A 21,357-nucleotide genomic window follows, 5' to 3' on the forward strand; every position below is an offset into this window, starting at 1 on the left:
CCAAGGCCACCGCCGAATCCTGTCCCTAAGCACCGCATCGAGGTTGTCTTAAACGCTTCCAGGGCTGGTGCTTCCGCCACCTCCCTGGCAGCCCGTTCCAATCCTTCACCACCCTCTCAGAGCGGACATTTTTCCTCATCTCCAATCCAACCTCCCCTGGCACAGGTAGAGGCCTTTTCCTCTTGTCCTGTCACTTGTTACTTGGGCGAAGAGACCGACCCCACCTGCCTGCAGCCTCCTGTCAGGCAGCTGTAGAGAGCGATAAGGTCCCCCCTCAGCCCCCTCCTCTCCAGGCTGAGCACCCCCCGTTCCCGCAGCCGCTCCCCATCAGACTTGTGCTCCAGCCCCTTCCCCAGCCCCGTTGCCCGTCTCTGGACACGCTCCGGCACCTCAGTGTCCCTCTTGCAGTGAGGGGCCCAGAACTGAACCCAGCATTCCGTGTGGCCTCACCAGTGCCCAGTGCAGGGGGCGGTCACTGCCCTGGCCCTGCTGGCCACTCTGTTTCTGATACAAGCCAGGATGTTATTTGCCTTCTTGGCCACCTGGGCCAACACACGGAATGTTTCACCAATTTGTATGCCATCCTTGCACAGGTAGGGTCATGCAACCCCTGCTCAGAGCAGGGGGCTCTGAGCCGTGCCAGGCACCTTCAGGTGTCCCCCAGGAATGGAGGCTCGTATTGCAGCTTGCACCCATCGCCTCTGGTCCTCTTACGGGGCACCGCTGAGAAGAGACTGGCTCCATCTGCACTATGTTGTTTGCACACACTCTTAGGATCCCCCTGAGCTACCTCTTCTCCAGGCTGAGCAGTCCCAGCTCTCAGCACATACGTCCCCACCCTGTCAGACAGACACTCCAAGCCCTTAATCTACCTAGCGCCATGTGCGGTGGCATTTTCCCCACCCAAAGTGTTTGGTCACCACTGCCATATCCCAAATCACTTTTTTGTGGGAGTCAGTGGGGTGCCTTCATCTTTAGTAACCCTTAATTCGTTTGCACCCTTATATTCTTCCAGTTGCTTCCTGAACATCTGTAAGCCTGGAGCATCCTCAGCCCCCTCAGACCAGGAGTTACACAGGTGCCTGTCCACCCCCTAAAGAGCCAACTCCTGTGCTGTGCTTTGCATGTAGCACTCCCCTAGCTCATACTACTTCTGCCAAAAGGGACAAATCACTCCCTTCTCCACCCAACTCTCTTTTTATAAAACCACTATGCTACCTGCTTTCAGTTGTTCTTTCTGTTTTTCCAAGCTGAAATCATTCCTCATATGGAAACTGTTCTACAACACTGATTCCCTTTCTTGTTCTTTCTGTGCTGTTCTGCTGCTGCTGCGTCCTCTCCTGCATGGCGCCAGGGGATGTGACTCATGCCACATTCGAGATGCAGGTGCCCCAGACATTTATGTAATGGTATGAAGCTGTTTTCTGGTTTGCTCTGTTCTTAATTCCTACTGAATCCTAATATTCTGTTGCCTTTCTGCCCACTAAAAAGCACTGGAGATAATGTTGTCGTTAAAATATTACCAATAAGATCCCACTTCCAAGATGCTTAGACAGTATGAAGCGCATACATCTAGGATTGCTTTTTTTCCACAAGTACTACTGTAAAAGTATCAGTACTAAATTTTCTCTTTTATTTTTCACCAGTTTTTCATGATACACGTACTTACGATTGTCACTCAACTTGGTCACTCTTTTTCACACCACTTACAGAAGACAGTGAAGAGCAGGGGTCCTTGCAGCACACCATGAGTGACTTTCAACATGAAACCTGGCTACTTTTTCCTATCTTTTAACCAGCTATTTAACCACCGTGGGCCCTTCCTCTCATCCCATGGTGATTTCATTTCCCTAAGAAGCTTTAACTAAGGACTTTCTCAAATGTCTTATGGAAATGTAAGCAGGCTCTGTTCATCCAGACCTCTAGTCTATACATTGAGTCCTTCAAAAACCTTGCTGAGGCACAATTTTCTTTAAGAAGAAAATAAAAAAAAAATCTGTTTTGTTCCTTTGGCCACTTTTCTGGGGTTTTTTAGAACAGTTTCAGCCAGCTTGCGTGTGTGGGTATCAGAGCTGCTTATTCCTCCAGAAAGTTTTTAAAGGTTGTTTTTGCATTTGTCCCCTTCCAAGATTTTGTCACTTGTACAGTTCCCAACTGCTACCCAAGCTCCTAATCCAGACTTTTCACACTCGAGAGCCTGTAGCACTCCGTGGACAGCACGGCTGCCCTGGTGACTCGTTCATTTTATTCTTGTGTTCATTTTGTTGCTTTAGTCTGTTCTCATCAGTGCTTCAGGCCAACACAGATGCTGTCCTTCAATACAGGTGTTGGGGCACAGCTGACCACAGCACCGTGTCCTGAACCAGGCAGGAAATGATAAAATCAATGCTTGATGCTTGCTGTGATGCTTCCTGCTCTCTGTGGCAGGCTGTGTCAACTGGGCAAGCAGTGGTGATGTCCTGAGGCCCTGAGGACCTTTGGAGGCTTCATTCTTGTTTCACAGCTGCCATCCAGCTGAGAAGCATGCCAGATGAACTGAACTGTTCCAGAAGGTTCATAGAAATAACCACATTTTTATTACCATTGTAATTGCTTTGGCTGGCTAGGTTCTATGGTCAAAAGTTATCTATGATTCTGCTTCTAAAAAGTCAAAGACATTAGCTACTCTCAAAGGAAAGTACCAAACAATTTCCTTTATTAACAGTGTATGTTGAAGTGAAAGGCTTTAATTTTGTATGTATACAGAGAGCAAATGTCCTGCACAGAGACAGACAGTGGTTTTGCACAGAACAGGAGACCACAATTTTAAGGTTTACAAACCAGAATGATGAAAGGGCTTAGAGTATCTGTTTTTGTCAGCTCAAAGGGAAGATTTAGAGGAGGAGTCTGAAAGTGTTTATTGCTATGGTATAACTCCTCTTTGGGCTCAGTCCTGCAGTTCTGCCGCACTTGTGTGGTGGCTCTTAAATGACTGGGGAAAACAAAGAACTGATAAATAACTGAGAAACATCCAAGAAACTTGAACATACTGGTTAACCGGACATCAATCCAGGACACCATTAAGCTACAATAAGACTGATGAGCAGTAAAGTTTCCTACAGTTGAACATAATTCCAAACACAGAAGTGGAAAAAAAATAAAATCAGCAACTTGAATTTACATTCAAAACCAAATTTGGATAAATAGTCTCACAGATGTGTTTGTTCTGGAGTTCCTCTGCCAGAGCTGTAGCTGATGTGAGCAGGCAAGAATGAGTGCTATCTAATTAAAAATGAGCTAGAAACATTCAAGCATCAATAAACATGGCCTGATTCTGCCTGTCTTCCTCGCAGAGCACAAAGATCAGCCTCCTGGTGGCTTCATTACAGGTAGGGAGTGAGGTGCTACTCAGTGCAAAGAATCAGGATCACAAGGAACAGCAATTACAAAATTAACTAATGTTCTAAGAGGGTGCTCAGGGCTAGATTTTTAAAGGGATTAACAAAAGCTTTTAGAAACTAACATCAGGGGACTGCTGAAGTCCATCAGGTGCTAAAATATACTGGTAGGTCCCTAAATGCCTTTAAAAATCTGTCCCAGTGCACAGTTTCCTCCTTTAACAGGGCAAAAAAAAAAGAAGAATCGCTTAAATATTGGTGAATTCATTGAGCCTGACTTTGGGAAACTGTGAGGACTTCCAGATTAAGACCTGTTCCTTCAGAAGCCAGCATGCTTTAAAATTCCCTGGTCGTATTTATTCCCTAGCGTGAGTCCCGTGTTTCTGCCCAGAGCACATGGATGCCGTGCTGCCCGCTCCTCACTCCCATGGATATCCTGTGCAGCCAGTGTGGATGCCATGAGGTGTGCTGCTCTGCTTGGCTGCCAAATTTGATCTTGGGTAAAGCTCAACTGAACTCCAGAGAAGTGGAAATGGTGATGGGTGGTATGTGACTCTTGGAGACGAACCTTAGAGCTCATATTCACTCTTGTGAGCTCTGGCTATGGGGTAGGACTATCAGCATATATCTTGTTCCAGTTTTATTAGCAGCATGCCATGAAATCCAGTGCAGCTCTGTACATGATGCTAAAAGCGAGGATTTACAGGGGATCTGTAAGAAATGCACTTTTGTCATGCAGCGCCATGTAACGGATCCTGTTTCCTTGGTGAGTGATGAGGCAGAAGACAATTAATACTGTTGATAGAAGAACAAGTCCAATGAAAAAAAAGGCTGCAAGTATCAGGCTGGCTTCTCCAGGACTCAGAGGTTTGCCCCAAAAATTGCCCCATTTGCTGTCATAATCTGTTAAAAGATAAGTAGTTCATGAGAAATCTATGCATGCATTGAGATTTTTAAATGACATTTTAAAAAATCCTTACCCTTTGCAGTGGTTCTGTTTTTTGCAGTACTTGTATCATATGCTCCAGTTGTGAGTTCTCCTTCTGAAGGAGCTTCCCACTCTGCAGAGAGAGAAAAAGCATAATGAAGTTGAAAGCCTCAATAAATACTTTTTTCTTTTCTGCAAAAGTCGTGTTGATTTTATTTGATTATTTCTACCTTGTTGATCTAAACATAAATATCGATTAGATCAGCACAGCTACTGTTCTGTGGGCAACATCCCCCTTCTCTATAGGCATCTCTGTTACTTCACTGCTCACTGTAGTAATGGGACAGGGGGCAACAGTTTTAAACTGAAAAAGGGTAGATCTAGATTAGATATTGGGAAGAAATTCTTTACTGTGAGGGTGCTGAGAAGTGGAGCAGGTTGCCCAGAGAAAGTTTACAACCCAACCCTGGAAGTGTTCAAGGCTGGGTTGGATAAGGCTTTGAGCAACCTGGTCTAGTGGAAGGTGTCCCTGCCCATGGCAGAGGTGTTGGAACTATGTCATCTTCAGCGTTCCCTTCCAACACAAACCATTCTGTGAATCTATGATTCAGTTATGCATTTGCTTGTTCCTTGGAAGTTTCACAGCCTGCATGAAAATGTGGTAAAAATAAATTCCCCTTATCCAAGGAACGAGTATTTTGGCTACATTAGGCATTACTTTTCTCATCCTGCTGCTACAGGGTTACAGGTAAGAGACGTGCTTTCTGGCACCGTTGCAACCCCTGTAGAAGAGTGTAGCAAGCACAGTGGGGACCCAGGCAGGAGATGCTGGATCCAGATGTTTAGTGAAATTATGTCATGTGGAGAGGCTCCCAAAGCATTTTTGGCTTCACTCACAAGTGGTGGAAGGGACCAGCACCACTCAAAAAGTTTGCCAACTTTTCTTAGTCAAAGGATCGCCTATATCTTGGATAGGATGAACAATAATTTTTGGAGCTTCTTGTATCTCAGCTGGTCTCTGCCTGTGCAGGAAGGAACTCAAATAGATCTGGCAGCTGGCAGTGATTGCAGGCAGCACCATGCCAGGCTGCAGGCCCTCCCTCACATCACGTGGCAGCAAGGCAGAAAAATAGCTTTGCAGTTGTTTTCTGCTCCACCTGCAGATGACTAATGGTCCACAGGCCACAGGCTGCTACTGTCTTAGATGGGCTCTTGCAAACATCAGCTGTTTTTAAGTTGCAGAGCACAGCAAAGATTACCGACTTTGCCATATAATTAGGGGTGTTTGTCCTGTCCCTAGATGATGCTAACTGGCCGTGGCAGTAATGCACAGGTACTTCCCACCGGCGCGCAGGGTGCAGTGGTGATGTTAGCTCTCTTCCTTTCCTCCCTGCCTTCCATCCGATCTGCTGTGATAACACCTCGGAGGCCTCAGACATGTTTCTGATACTGCACCTGATTTATTGATGGTGTAGGTTGTCTCCATGCCAGCATGGATATGATCAGCTACGTGGCAATGCAGAAGCCATGTTCCAGGGTTTTCTGCTACCAGTTCAACTGTCTGGAAAGTCCCAGGAAAAAGGTCATATACGTCTCCTCTGTGGTCCTTATCTGTCTGTGGCAAGACAAAACCAGCATCATGAGAGTTGTGCCTCAAATACCCCCCTACAGGCACTGAAATATTCCAGTTAGACTTTCAGCTCCTCAAGGCAGATCAAATGCTTCTTGTTACACATTTCTAGTGAGCCTCATCCAAGGAAACTAAAGTCTGTGGGCACTCGTCATTTAATCAACCAATTAATTAACAACAGAAGACCCCTCCTGAGGACTTCAAGTGCTGGTTAAGTGCAGGTGTTTCTTTGAAAGACAGATTTTTTAAACAGTCCTGCCAGTAGCAAGCTGTCACAACATAAAAGCATACTCTAAGCAGACATAACTCTCTCTGATTTCCTCCCTGTATCTTCCCTTATACCCCAGGGTAAACATGTACTTTAACCCACCTAACCATGTCCCCTAATAGTGACATTTGTTCACGTTCATAACAGGCTCAGAACAACAGAAGCTTTGCAAGGATCTCATTTTGTATTTCCTTCATATGCAAAACTCCCACTGACTGATGCATCAGTCCAGAGCTCCAAGCCCAAGCTGAAAAACCAGGACAGAACCCAGACTACTTTGCAGAAATTTTTCATCACACAACAAAGGTTTTACTTTCACTAATTTTACCAACCTTGAAGATGAAGGTCTGCGCATGGAAGTGAACTGTATGTATATCCACTTCATTGCCCATTCCTATCAAATACCAGTTTGTCCTATCACCTTCATTCATTGTTAGGCCCAGGAGACTGTTATAAATCTTCCCGTTGATAGCTGGAAGAATGACAAAATAGGACTAATTGATAACTGGACATGGTATGGGTGATGATAGCTTCTACTTCAGGCACCTTGTCTCTCTGGGGAGAAGGGGGTGCCCAGGCAGAAAGGGGACAGGCATGTGTGGCCAGGGCAAGGGCTCGCCATAGCGACCACTGCCATTGCAGGGAGACTGTCCCATTTTTGTTTCAGTCTACAAATCACGTAAGTGAATAGCAGCACTTTTTTCTGTCTTAAAAAGGCATCAGGTAGGTTTTTTACTGGTTTAGATCAAACTCCTGAATGCTGAGAAGCTGCACGGAAAAAGAGGGAATAGAGTTGCCTAAAATGGGTACCATCTGTAGAAAGAGATGTTTGCTTTACCAGGGCTGTTCCTGCCCCTATCCAGTCTTTTCTGTTTGGCTCCTGGGCTGGTTGCTACTACAGCCACAGTTTTGAAATATCATCCTTAACGCTCCTACAGAACAAACCTGCAAGGAATGCAGCTCACAAATGACAAGGGAATTCTGGCAGGGCAGCCTCTTCCCAAGAGTAAAAGATTAAATGATCTAGTTAGAAAAATATATATCTTGGCTGGGTGTCATGAAATCTTTTTGTTTCCAGAGTTGCAGTTTATGAAGCTGTCACATGGTTGGGTAATTGCAGGCTGAGTCCAATGTCTTCCTAAAAGGGCTTTGAAAAATAAACTACCGTCCCCTTGGCTGCTGTCACTTGAGTCCTACATACCATGCATGCAGTTGCCTTCTACGAAGTTCTCAGTGAAATTAAAATCATCAGGATTCTTATGAAGGTATGTTTCAATATTTTCTTTCAAGTACCAGGATTCATTTTCATCGAAAACCATAAACAGAAGAGTAAATTCACGATCAATGTCTTTCCTTAGGCCTCTCTCATCTAGAATTCCTTTTCTGCAAACTACAAGAGGCCCAATCAGACCACTGTATGTGTCCTGAAATAAAATAAATGTATGTGTTACAAATTTTCACTTCACTCAGTTATGAAATAGATACAAATTAACTACAGATTAAATAAAGATGAAATTCTATTTTCCTATCAGATGAGAAAAAAATTACTGTCTGATTAGAGATATCTTTCTTTTTCACTACAAGCACCTATGTTAATGTACCAAAGCAATGTTTTGCCTTCACTCAGAACCCCTTCAACTATTCTTTATGGAGGAAATCACATTACTATGATGTATCCCTAGGGATTTCAGTAGATTAAGTTACCCAGGCATGTGCAACTGTAATCAAAGAAGACAAAGCATCTATAAATTGTTCCCCTAACTTGTGATCCTCACACAAATGTGAAGGAGGATCCTTTCAGAAACATTAAGCAAGGCAGGATGCTTTAGCCAAAGCAATGCAATCTTTAATGACCATTTCTTGGTTACCTTTACAAAATTCACTGTTGAATAATAAACCCAAGTGATACAGTTTGGATCTGTTTTACCAGGGCCGGATCGTTCTGGGACATTCCATCTGTAGGTGTTTATTTCCCCTGAAACAGAGAGAACAATTTTACCAAGAGCGGCATCCCACAGATGGAAGTTTGGAGACAGGACTCTTCATCTTTCTCTTTGGGCAAAACTTGTAGCAGATCAATGATCTTGGATGCTGATGTTTAAGGTCAGTTGAAGATGCTGGGAGTCAAGCTCCAGAAAATGTTTCTTGGACTTTCTCAGCTGAAAAGGGCACAAAGATGAGGCAGCTGCCACTGGGATTTTGCACAGTGCTGCAGCAGTGGATCAGCTCTGGGCCAGGAGAGGAGAGCTGAGTACATACCAGCCTGCGGACTGGGAGCAACAGGAGGGTCCTTTCATCTTCCACTAAGCCACTTCTCTCAGCAACTACCAGAGGACCCCTGCCCATCCCAAAAGCTATCACCTCTGCCATGTCCTCCCTGAGCAGAGATTCCCTGACCTCTGATTTAAAAAACTGGAACAATCTGATGGAGAAATTATCTATTTGGGTGAGGGTCAGTTCTCTGCACTGAACACAAACACATCTATGTTCAGATTAACTGCCTGTGCTGTGTTTCCCTGCTTTGTTGTTTTGGGGGTGTTTTTTTTGTTAGTATTTCAGGGGAAGGTAGGAGACCAAGATGTGGTCAACACCTTGCCCTTTTAAGCGGTGAAGAAGTGTTGAGCCAGGCAGTCCCTGGCCCAAAAGTCTTTCAGGGTGACAAAAGCCAAGAACAGCTGGGGGCATGTTACAAGTCAGGAGAAAACAAGGAAATCACAGAACTCTTGGTCATGCTCTTAGTACAGACACAACCCAACGGCTGCCAACAGCAGCTGGCATCAGAGCAAAGGAGAGTTTTCAATCTTAAAATGGTTGTGAAGTGACCGAGCATAGTTTTATGTCACTGAGCCACTACACTATTTTGCTGGATGATGCAATAGTGGGTTTTATTGTATAACAATAACTCCAAAAAAAGAAATGGTGACTCTCAAATATCATGCTATATGAGATGAGTCTCATGAACGTTGTAGTATTGCAACAGGACAAGCATGTTCTGTTCATTACAGCATGGATTTACACACTTTAGCAGAGATCAGAAAGGCTTTCAAGGCACAATACTACACTAATACGACAGAAAACACTAACAAGAAATCTCAGAGGCATTCATGCCATGGAGACATACACTAGGGAAGAGTTTGTTATCTACCTGTATCTAACCTTCACGTCATCACTCCTTTTTAGAGGGTGTGATGTGAGAAGAGAGTCTGGCCACGATCCTTCACCACTTCCTTGCTTTTTACTCATCACTTCAGCGCATTTGGAAGCTTTAGATGGAAAAATCTCCACTCTACTTAAAATCTGAGACACTTCAAATGGCATCAAAGAAATATCTTTGAAATGCAAATGAAGCATAAGCCCTGAAAAGACTGATAAACAAGAGGAAAATGGATATTTTCTCCCTTTTTGCTGCTGGGTAAATGGAGGAATGGACAGGGAGAGGACAAAGCTGTGGTAGCTGAGAGCTGTTTTGGGTTAGGCTTCTATGGATCTGCTCTCTGCATCTCTTTACCATGCCACCCACAGTCCCTTCAGGAGCTGGCAGTGCTATCAGGAGCACAATTTAGCAGGACATAAATCAGATTGATGACTTGTTCAGGATTTAGTAGAACTAGACGGGCTCTGGGAAGCTTGGGGAGAGTAGTCCAGCCTGATCCAGGATCAGGCAGCAAGGATTTCTAGATGATGGTGATGGGGACTGAAGTGTCCCAGAATGATGCTTGATTTGAAAGACTTGTGTTCTGTGTTAACTGCTGCTTCCAAAATCCTAAGGAAAAGTTTGTCCTTAGATCTTGCTGAAGAGTACTTGCCTTTGTCTTACTGTCAAACGCAGAAACCTTTCCTTGTCTAACTCATTCCAAGCCTGCTCCCATGTGGACACAGGAAACATGACAGTAGTGTTTCCAGTGCTACACCTCAACTGTTAACAAAACGGCATCAACATCATGGAGCAAATAAAAAACCCCAAGGGAATCATATAAATCACCTTTTTTTTTTTTTTTTTTCCCATATATTAACCACAGGTCAAACTCCAGCAAAGCAGATGCTGGCTCACATTTGGCCATTAATTTCTGTGTGAATCCTGTGTTACAGGAAAAACATTTCATCTTGCAAATGTCTCTTGCAAAAAAAAGATTTAGTGCATCAGATTTTCTTTTCATTTAGTTTTTCACTGAAGCTCACAAAAACTGTGAAAAAAGTTGCATGGGTGGTGGAAAAGAAAGGCATGTACATTTTATATTTACTATAATGCCAGGATTTGAGTCTGACTTCCTACTAAAATATAAAACACAACATAAAAATTGAAGTACAAACATTTTGACAGGTATTTTTCTATATGAAAAATTTCAGTGCTTTGAGAACTATTTTCCACTGTTTTCTTTACTGGAAACTGAGGCATACTGGGTAAACTTTTCCAAAGACTTTTAATTCACACATCTACCTTTTGCATTTAATGCATCAGCTCTGAATGCAAATGCCAGTTCTGTGTAGATTGAGAGTCAGAGTTAATATTGCCAACTGCAACTCTACCACTGAGTTTCTCAGTTTTTAAAACATTGTGAGAGTTTCAGCCTGGAGCCAAATGCAGTGCTGGCTTACACTTCCCTCGCCATGGTTAGGGACCTGCTTCGGCCTTTTTTGGAGATTGTCCAGTGATACTACATTCCTCTTTCTATGCCTGATAGGAACAAAGGCTCATTCTCTGCCCAAACATGCTCACTTGTTCAAGAACCTACTTGTATAACAACACAGAATTGTATCTGAATAAACGTTGAGCTTATTATGCCAGTAAGAACATACAGGTATGTGTAAACTCGACAAAGGGATTATCATTCATATGTTAATACGCTTTTATATACAGCCTTTGTAGCTCAAGAAAAAAAACAAAAAAAAAAACAAACAAAGAGCCTTACCGGGGAGAGTAAGTGGTGTCTCAGGTTGTTCTTCACAACCCACTTCTTCTATACCGTGTGCGCTTATGGAATAAGGCCTGCTGGCTTTGTTCTTAAATACGATCAGTACAGAGTCACCAACCTCAGCATGGAGTAATGGCCCTAAATTAAAATGGAAGATGCTGGTGATTAATGCTGCTTTTCTGAATTTAACAGACTCTCAATAGCTTGGCCTAAGAGAGGAGCCAAGGTCTTTCTCAAAACCCTTGGGCTTTCATTGTTCTTCCAGCAAAGCAATCAAAACTGGTTTGTTATCTTGGCTGATGAAAAAGTTCCATATATATATATAAATAATCTTTTTTCTTTTCAGTCAATAATTGTTCTCTCCGGAGACAGGTCTTGGACAGCTTGGTTTTAGGGAAACCCCTTGTGGATGATTTTTGCATCTTTGAAAATTCTATTTCTTAACTATTTTTTTTACTTTTGTACTGCAAAAAAGGAAATGACAAATATATTCCTAGAGAGTGGTGGCTACTTTATGACCAGTTGTTGCCTGCTTCTCACCCCATATAAAAAACATAAGCTGATGGTTATTTTATGACACACATAAAATTTTGTCTTGCCCAGTTTCAGACACAAATCCAGCCCTTAATATTGACTTAATCTGCCCATAAGAGTCTCCTGCACATTGCATGTTCTGAATTTAAGGTGAATCCTGGAATTGCCCTTTTGGCATCCTTTCTGATACTACTCTTTGGAAATTCCTTATACATATTTGAGAATGAATTCTCTAACTTGGAAAACATCTTTACACTCAGAAATTATACAAATTGGTTGTAAAACCACCGATAACCTGGAATTCGTATTCCTTGTTTTCCATGTTAACAAAGCTGGAAAAACTTAGTCCTTGGAAAGCAATCCTCTCACTTATCAGGCTTAATCTGTGAGCTGAGAGCTACTTGCCCAGGATTTCCAGGTGCTCCTCCTCCTCTGCCCTCACTTTGCACTGCGTGAAGTTGCCATTTGTGTACTCCCTGTAAACCACCTTCTTGTATTTTGAACCAATCAGATCTTCTGCTTGGCTCAGGAAAACGTGCCCATAGCTGCAAAATAAAAGGGAAAAAATTAAAAGCACTAAACTTTATAGGTCTAAAGGCTAGTAACTGTTTTGTTATTCACAATAGACGTAATAAGAATATATGTCTTGGTCTGATGTGCTGGTTCATGTGAAGACCTGGATGCTGCAAGAGATTTAAACCAGCAATAAACGTGATAATCCTCACTAAATGAACACCTTCTTCAAAGAGGTAAAGTTGAGGATATGTTGCACTCACCACAAACCTTTGGGAACACAAATCCTTCACCAGACCTGTCAGAGCACAGGTAAAGTTCAAGCTATGAGTGGGTTTGATGGTTTGACCACTCTCTCCAGCTGCATCCTCCACTCCCATAAAAAATACTGCCTTTCTCTGTAAACCTGAATCCTTTTATCATGATGGCTGCTTCCCTATCTTGGTTATTAGCCACAGGAAGATGATAACCAAAGCCTAGCCCTGTGAAAGGAAATGCCATCATCTGAGATAAGAGGGGCCTGCTTTACCCTGTCCTCCTGCTGCTATGTACTGCGCAGGGCTGGATGCTCTCCCCGTGTGAAGATAAAGTGAGAAATTGATTGTCACTTTTGCATCTGGCACAGGATGCTTTTTTGTGCCCTCCAGGTTTGTGCAGTCACCCACAATTTGTTGCTACTCTTGTGGGAACCCGGAGGATTGACTCGCCAGCAGAGGACACTCACCACCAGCTACATAGGAGAGTGTTCACCCTCTTCTGAGAGCAGCTCAATCTTCTGGCAGTTCATTCCCAAGGTGCCCTTGGCAGGGAAACCGCAAGGCTGGCTGACAACATACTAAATAAAAGCAAAAAATTGCCCCAGGAATACTGCTTACTGTAATAATATACTGTGTGTGCAACAGAAGCCTTTGACAATACTGGAGTTAGTATTTTCTTTAAACATGCTTCACCACTTGTGACTCTTCAGGTATATTATCTACTGACTCCACCATACCTTTCCTCTTTACAGGCTGCAGTTTCCCAGCCACTCTTCTAAAGTTTATTTTTAAAATATGTTCCTTGGTCCTTTTTGTTTCCACCAAAGGGGTCTCAGAGACCTCCTTACCCAATATGATCTGGAACGTGTATCTTTTGCACATTCTTTTTACTTCTTAGCACAGCGCAACATAGATATGATTCACTTGCAGTGGTTACTATGTTCTGACTTTTCTAGGGGAGCCAGGGGCTACTGCATTGCAGTGAAGCAGGCTCAGCACCTCCCTCGCACACCTGCACTGCTTGCAGGGGCTCACGTCTGGGACAGGTACATAGGTTTCTTCTCTAGGAAAACCACAACACTGGGATGGGGAGACTGGGGAGAGTGAGGAAGGAAGAAGAGGGGGTTGGAGGACATCATTGTAGGGTTGAGCCAGGGCTGGAAGCCACACATGTATTTAGGGACTTGGAAGGCTTCTTGGGTTCAACAGCATTACAGTACACTCTGAGATGAAGACATTCCAGAATGATGCCTATGAGCTACTTTAGTCTGAGAGGCTGTCGCTTTGTAAACACTTTTTTGTTGTTGTTGTTAGAAAGTGCCTCCTAAGAAGTACCAGACTGGCTTCATGGAAGGATGCTCCAGTTTCCCTTCCATTATAAGTATGCTTCATGCCCACAAGCAGTTTTTTGCTTTGGGTACCTTTCTTCATTGCTGCTGACATTGTAAATCTTTGGTGCCAAGCTCTTATTTGATGCATAGTCCCACTCCACCTCCTCCGCAGCGACGTAATAGATCCTCATGGCTCCGTGCTGCTGTTGGGCTCGGGTGGTGTTACGGCAGCTACTGACCTCATAGAGATGTTTCATTCCACCAACAAAGTGATCAAAAGTCCTGCAAACCACTTTGAATGTGCCTGGAAAGGAAAGCACATGAAATTTAGACATTTTTAAAAACTTTGAAAAACAGCTTGGCAAATTAGGTCCTGCGCTTTGTATATCCCTGATCTGTCCTCAGACAAACCGGATCTGTGATGCTATATGGAAAGTCAAGAAAAGGAATGCTTATATAGAATCATAGAATTGTTTAGGTTGGAAAAGACTTTTAAGACCATTGAGTCAAACCATTGACCCAGCAATACCAAGTCCACCACTAAATCATGTCCCTAAGCAACACATCTACACATATTTTAAATACCTCCAGGAATGGTGGTTCAACCACCTCCCTGGTCAGCCTGTTCCAGGGCTTGACAACCCTTTCAGTGAAGATATATTTCCTAACAGCCAGACTAAACCTCTTCTGGCACAACTTGAGTCCATTTCCTCTTGTCCTGTCACTTGTTACTTGGGAGAAGAGACCAACAGCCACCTTGCTGCAGCCCCTTTCAGGCAGCTGTAGGGAGTGTTAAGGTCTCCCCTCAGCCTCCCTTCCTCCAGGCTAAAAAAACCCAGTTCCCTCAGCTGCTTCTCATCAGACTTGTGCTCCAGACCCTTCACCAGCTTTGCTGCCTTTCTCTGGACACGCTCCAGCATCACACTGTTCCTCTTGTAGTGAGGGACCCACAACTGAACCCAGCATTTGAGGTGCAGCCTCCACAGTGCTGAGTACAGGGGCACAATCACTGACCTTGTCCTGCTGGCCACACTATCCACCACGATACCTTGTACCTTGTATGACACCTCACGACATCCTTATAGTCCTCCTGAGTGGCTTGCCCCTTCCTCCAGAGGTCAAAAACCTCTCCTTTCTTCCCTGAGTGCCAGGCAAAGCTCCCTGTTCAGCCGGGCCGGTCTTCTGCCCCGCTGGCTCCTCTTTCAGCACATGGGGACAGCCTGCCTCTGTGCCTTTAGGGTTTCCTTCTTGAAGCACGCCCAGTCTTCCTGGGCTCCTTGGCCCTTCAGGGCTGCCCCCAAGGGACTCTCTCAACCAGGCTCCTAAACAGGCCAGAGTCTGCCCTCCAGAAGGCCAAGGTAGCAGTTCTGCTGATCCCCCCTCCTTACTTCTCTGAGAACCTACAACTCTATCAATTTCATGATCGCTGTGCCCAAGAGCCTCCAACCATCACCTCACCCACAAGTCTTTCTCTGTGCACAAACAACAGGTCTGTCGGGCAGAGAGCGGATGGGGAACCCCCGCCCCGCGACCCCCCCAGCCCACCCACCTCCCCCGGAGCTCCGTCCCGAGGCGGAGCAGTTCCCCGCCCCGGCGCTGCCCCGAGCCGCCCGGGCCTGGCACGGCGCAGGGCACGGCCGGCAGCCCGGCACCGGGGTGGCTGCGTGTTCCCACCGGAGCCCGCTGGGCGCAGAGCTCGGAGAGGCCGCGGCCTTCGCCGGGGGGACACCGCTGCTCCCCGGGGAGCCGGCAGAGCTCCGGCGCCCCTCCCGCACCAGCTGCCGTGCCAGGCCCGTCTGCCCGCCCCGCTGCCAGCGCTGCTGGTCGCTGGTGCTCCCCAGGGCTTCTTGTGTGGGCGGGGGAGGCTGGGCTGCCATTGCTCCTGGCCACGCACGGGTTCCATCAGCTGCTGTAGCGTCAGCTGTGGGCTCCTGGCAGCTCTCGGCTCCTCCGAGGTTCCCTCAGTGCGGGAAACCCGCTGTGCAATGCACTGGTGTGCTCCGCTGCCGACCCTGCCGGCTCTGCAGCCGCTCGCCTCAGAAAAAATTAAGAGGACTGAAGGAGAAACTAGTTGATAAAATGGATATGCACCAATCATTTCCTTTAGTCACCATGTGCTCGATGGTGTCAAGACGTAAGAGGGTGGGGATTCAGGCTGTCGTCACACACTCAAGAGTAAACATGTGTAGAAGAATGGCTGCAGAAGCATGGCCTTAGAATCTCTAAAGATCTGCACAGTCCAGGCCTGGTATTAGAATAGGCCTGTAATCAGAATTGTGCTGAAGTCGCTGTGCTGAAGTTAACAAGAAAGGTAGCCTTGAGCTATTCTTGAATCCTGAGACCGAGTAATTATGTTGTGCCAACAGGCCGTGGCTGTAACAAGCTGCAGCTGCTGGGAAAGCAGGTGCAGGGCCAAGAAAGATAGGGAGCGGTATGGGAAAATAGGGAGTAACAAACTGCAAGGCTGAAGCACAGCAACACAATTAGCTACATGGATAGAATGCTTATTTTAGTCATGATAATTAGGGGTGTGAGAACCGTGCGCCTTTAGAGACTACTAACCAATTATATTTCTGCTTTACGAATATGCATGTGTATCGGTTCTATATAAGTAGTGTTAGCAACTAATAAAGTTGAGCAAGATGCATAACTCATATTGAGCATCTTCTTGACTCCGGCGAACCCTTCTTCCAACAAACATGCACATAAGACACTGCAGGGTTGTAGCCTGTAACTCCTACATTACAACAAGCCCTTCAGCTCAAAGCAACATGTGAATCCAGACACAAATGGAGATCCGCAAGTCAGCAAGTGACTTTTTGCTCCAGAGGAAACACTAGCCTGCTCCATCTTTGCTCAAGAATCTCCAGAAATTGCTTCTAACTATCTGAGTTAGATTAGCTTAGCCAAGGGAGCTCTGAAAAGCAATTCACTAGATGTCTGGCAGCAGGAATGCAGCCTTGCCAGTCAGCTTTCACCAGTGCTGCCCTGTCTGCAGATGTGCCCACAGGCAGCACGAGAAAACACAGGAGGAGTGTGCGTTACGAACACTGATAAAGGCATAGAGAAACAGGATGTGTGTTTCAGAGATGCTGTTTCCTTGTCCCCGAGCACAGAGCCCTGGTGCCAGCCTTGGGTGCGTGAGACTCTCCACTGAGTCCCTGCAGCTCTCTGGTGTAATCAGGCTAATGGAGGCCTCTTAGAGACTTTACAATACAGCTACAGACTTGTTATACAAGAATACAAACAGAAAGATGCTGCTTATAACCATTTGTTTATATGCACCTATATGGTATAAAAAAGATTGAGTTAAATTGCACCTTTCTGACCCTTTACTCTCTCTCCATGAAAGGCCAAACCACCATGGGCCAGGTTTTTTGTAGCTCTGATTGTCAAAGGCTGCAGTGATGGTGGGAGCATCTTTTGGCATGTCTGTGGGCAGATTTTAATGTTTGTGCTCTCCTTCCCATTTACTCAAGTAGAAGCTGACCACAATGTAGTCCTGCATAGCTCCACCTGCTAGCACCTGCTGAAGGAGGAAAACACTTTCACGGCTACTTTGTATGTGAGTCAGTGGTGGAACCAAAATTAGAAGCATAGCTCTGTCCAGACTGGATCTTAGTTCATGCCTTGTGCTTCTAGGGCAAAATTGACGAAAAGGATAAAATAACATGCAATTAAAGAAAATCACATATGTTGTTGAATGTAAAGATATGATAATTCACTCAATTTCCTTTATTGCCAGTAGAAGGTTAGCTGGCAAAAATCAATAAGCCCCTAGAATATATTGCTTAGTGTGAGTCCTGCAATGCAGTTTCATGACAGACGATGGAAATGTATGGGATGGAAAAGGTGAAAATGTATGTACACATTGCCAACAGGTATTGCTATCAGGTGCTCTGGCCAAGGATGGCCCTTGGCATAGCCTTGCACAACTCTGATGACTCTTGATTTAAACAGTTGCACAAATGTTAAGAAAAGTAACATTGCATCCTTTGTCATAAAGCTTATCTGGTGTTTCCAACAAACAATTCACACTCTGAGTCTGAAGAAACTATTGTTGGATTGCACATGAGAATTAAAAGTATCCTTAATGTATATGATTCTGAAGAAACTCCTGAAGACTATTATTGAAAAACTATTACTGAAGTCATAAATATCTTAAACGATGCTGACTGTCTACATGTCAGTGGATTTTATCTTTGCCAAAAAAGCCTGTTTTTAGAGTTATGGAAATTCTGTGAGCATCCCATTAGCTGTCTCTGCCTGCTCCTCTGCCTATCCCAAAGTCTTCAAAGCCTTCACTCCTTGGTGCACACACAGATTTGTTTTATAGCACCTTCCCAGAAAAGTAGCCCATGCTGAATTCTGAGTTACGCCAGGTCCCCATGGTCTCTACACTTTCAGGCTCCCTCGTGCAGAGCAAAGAATCTCACCAACTATTATTTTGGCTGCCTGATTTCTGTATGTGCCACACCGCCAAGATAAGTTCATGAACGTACCCACGTGGTCTGGCTGCATCAGCGCTGTCCCTGATAAATGAGGAAACAAGGCCAGCCCATCCCTCGTTGTCCCTCTCAGGTCAATGGTGTTTCCTTGAAACTGAACTCCATGCATGTCATAATGACTGCCCAGTCCAATGAGGTGCCAGGAGACCTTGTCATCCTTGCACATGGCCAGGCCTGGCAGATTACCGAACAAGTAGCCATTGACAGCTGGAGGAGAAAGAAAGAGCTCGGTTGGCAACAGGTCGATGGAAACTCAACACAGAGCTTCTTACTACCTTCCTGGAAGACACTCGTGACTCAGCAAGTTGCAGCATTAATTAAAGAGGCATTTTGTGAAGCAAAGGTGGCACTGGATAACGCCAAATTAGTATCTAAACGCTATGTGTATAAACTCTGAACTTCTACCTTTTCTTTTAGCCTATAAAATCTTGCAGTGATGTAGCATTTCTGTTCCAAGCTTTTCAGGGTGCCCCACAGACACCGGTTAAGTGTGTAAATTAGGTACCTCCCTTCAGCCTGGAGAATACATAACTAGATCATTAAGGCCACAGAGTGGGCCATAAAGAGTCCAAGTCATAAATTCAGTTCTGACAGAGCCTTTTTATGTGATTTTGACCTTTGATTTCCACTTTTGCTTCCAAAATTTATCTCTTTCACAAGGGTTTTATGAGGCTTATCTCCCTATTCCTCAAATGCTCTCTATGATCACTGGGTGAAAGATATCATGGCAGAACAAAATTTTAGTATGAAATACTACCTCATAACAGAAGAATAAAATAGATGGGTCCAGAAAGCTCTGAGGTTCTCTAATAACGGATATTCTCAGTGCTCTTCAGAAAATTAAAGCAAAGAGAGGTTATGTAATTTGCTCAAGTCTGTCATGTCAGGAATAACTTGGAGGAGGTCCACACTGAAGTAAGATACTTATATCCAGAGGTGATGTTTTAAAACATTATTGGCCATCTCTCTTTGCTTCTCCTCTTTCAGAGGTGGTTGCTACCCAGGTGCGAGCTGACTCAGCAGAGCAGGTGGACCTTCATTGTCTGAGTCAGTGCCAAGGCCAGCAGGGAAATTTAAATCACCGGTGAACATTGGTCTCTTCTGCAGTTGGTGTCTGACTCTGGCCTTATGTCTTTTTACAGACCCAAGTGTTGTATCTAAAAGCTACACTCTATTCCCTTACTCCAGGTGTAGTTGGTAGGTGGATGCATTCATTGTTAATGTGACTGGGGCTTCAAAATACACTCCAAGGGCATCAGGAGCTGGCCATAAGCTGACTGACAGCTTTCCATCTCACCCTCCAGTGCACTGTAGTCGGCTATGAATAATGATAAAATCTGCCAACTCATCTTCTTAATATGACTGAAGAAAAGGTATCATTAACAGATATTAGGTATTTCATACCATGCATTTTGTTAGATTCCTTGAAATCTGCATCATTTTCATCTACTTTTGAAGGGTCTCCAGTAAATGCTTCAATATTCTTGTTCAGATACCAGCTGTCATTCTCATCGAAGATTGAAAAGAGAAGGTAAAATTCTCTGTCTATTCCTTTCTGTAGATAAGAAGGAAGGCAAGAGATTAAAAAAAAAAAGTCTATGCAGAATTACCCAAGTTAAAATAACATTTTTTTTAAACAAAGCTTTCTTTCCCCAAAAAATTGCAGCCACCTTCTTACTGTGCCCTTGCAGAGACAGGGATTGGCACTCTTCTATCAGCCACAAGGATAAATAAAGTGTCCATTACTTACAGAGGGTGGAAAGACTCATTCATTGCTAATAAGTGTGTGGAAAAGATGGAAAACCTAGGGACAAGCCAGCATAATGTGGATGACAGTGTTATCTTCCTAACCATCCCCTTTGGTCAGCTTTAACCTTGAGGAATGGCGTTTATTTAATCTCTTAAAACTGAGCTGGGAACTAGGCAAATTGGCCCATATGGGAAGCCCCCTTAGTGCATGACACATTAGGGTCCAGCAGATGTCCATGTTGGTCACCTGCGTCCCGTCGTCATTCAGTGTGTTCTTCCGACAGACCAGCAAAGGCCCCACAAGGCCGGAGTTGGTGTCCTTGACAGCATCGGTGGCTGAGTAGTACAGATAGGTTAGGCAAGGGGGATCACTCTCTGTTGGACCTCCATTTTCAGGCACCCTCCATTTGTATGTGAAGGTTTCACCTGGCTTAACATGGGCTCCTGGCTTCAGATAGCCTGCAGAGAGAAAATTGAGAAGCACCTAGGTTACAGGAAATTTTTCTTTTCCCGAACACAAGTGTTAGCTAGGAGTCAGACATAGCTGCTTGTTTCTATGAACACGGTTCCCCTTGCAGCCACAGCTCAAGCACCATCCCATAGCCTGAGCACTTATGCCATGGGGACATCTCCAGACTGGAGTCCTGTGCCATAGGGACAACTGAGCCCATTCCCCACAGAACAAGTTTAGCTGCTTCACCCAGACACATTCTGATGCTATCTGTATCATCTGGGTTTAATCAAACAAGACATGCAGAGCTCATCCTTGTGCTTCAGTGGCTTCCTCTGCCTGCCCTGTTGTGAGATTCATCTGCAACATAAGCACAGACTCTGGCTTTTCATTAAACACCAACAAAGCAATTACATCAGCAAGTGGAGCTGCAGCTGTGGCTCTTTAGAAATTGAAACCAAAACTGATTCTGGTGTTTGCTTCTTTTTGATTTTATAGCAGCACACAAGAACCTCTGTCAGAGTCCCCAGAGGGTGGCTGCTGTTACTCTTTTTTGGAAGTTACTCTTAAAGGATTTGGGCCATTGTCTCCTGCCAAGCCACAGGGTGGATATAGCACCACTCATATAATTTAGCCCCTGTAAAAGAGTGTTGGTATCCACTCAGGGAGGACATACAAAAGAGCCTTGAAAGGAAAGTTGGGAAAAGGAGTCAGGTCTGCACCCTTTGTAGAAAAAATAAAAGTGCTAAGTAACCTTTCTGGTCTTTGCTATGAGGAAGATCAAATCAGAAATTTTGTTTAACAGTTAGGCATTCATTGACTGGATTTTCTCAGCAGGGTCAGATGTGCCTTGCAGCAGCAGACTGCACCAATGTAATACTCCTCTATAATACTCCAA

At 44.6% G+C, this 21,357-nt stretch overlaps 1 protein-coding gene across 1 annotated transcript in view; it reads right to left on the reverse strand.

Moving 5' to 3' along the window:
- Positions 1-3,363: 3,363 nt before the first annotated feature.
- Positions 3,364-21,357, reverse strand: part of HEPHL1 (hephaestin like 1) — a 36,023-nt gene continuing 18,029 nt past the window's right edge. Inside the window, exons 9-20 of the mRNA XM_040584358.1 lie at positions 20,256-20,467; positions 19,664-19,814; positions 18,254-18,466; positions 13,842-14,055; positions 12,056-12,195; positions 11,114-11,254; positions 8,072-8,178; positions 7,405-7,627; positions 6,536-6,675; positions 5,761-5,920; positions 4,358-4,438; positions 3,364-4,280 (exon numbers count right to left, since the gene is read on the reverse strand). Of these exons, the coding sequence (XP_040440292.1) occupies positions 4,078-4,280; positions 4,358-4,438; positions 5,761-5,920; positions 6,536-6,675; positions 7,405-7,627; positions 8,072-8,178; positions 11,114-11,254; positions 12,056-12,195; positions 13,842-14,055; positions 18,254-18,466; positions 19,664-19,814; positions 20,256-20,467 (1,985 nt within the window). The 3' untranslated portion in view covers positions 3,364-4,077. The remainder of the gene's footprint in view (positions 4,281-4,357; positions 4,439-5,760; positions 5,921-6,535; positions 6,676-7,404; positions 7,628-8,071; positions 8,179-11,113; positions 11,255-12,055; positions 12,196-13,841; positions 14,056-18,253; positions 18,467-19,663; positions 19,815-20,255; positions 20,468-21,357) is intronic.

The sequence above is a fragment of the Falco naumanni genome, chromosome 2, assembly GCF_017639655.2.
Source record: "Falco naumanni isolate bFalNau1 chromosome 2, bFalNau1.pat, whole genome shotgun sequence".
NCBI classification, from domain to species: domain Eukaryota; kingdom Metazoa; phylum Chordata; class Aves; order Falconiformes; family Falconidae; genus Falco; species Falco naumanni.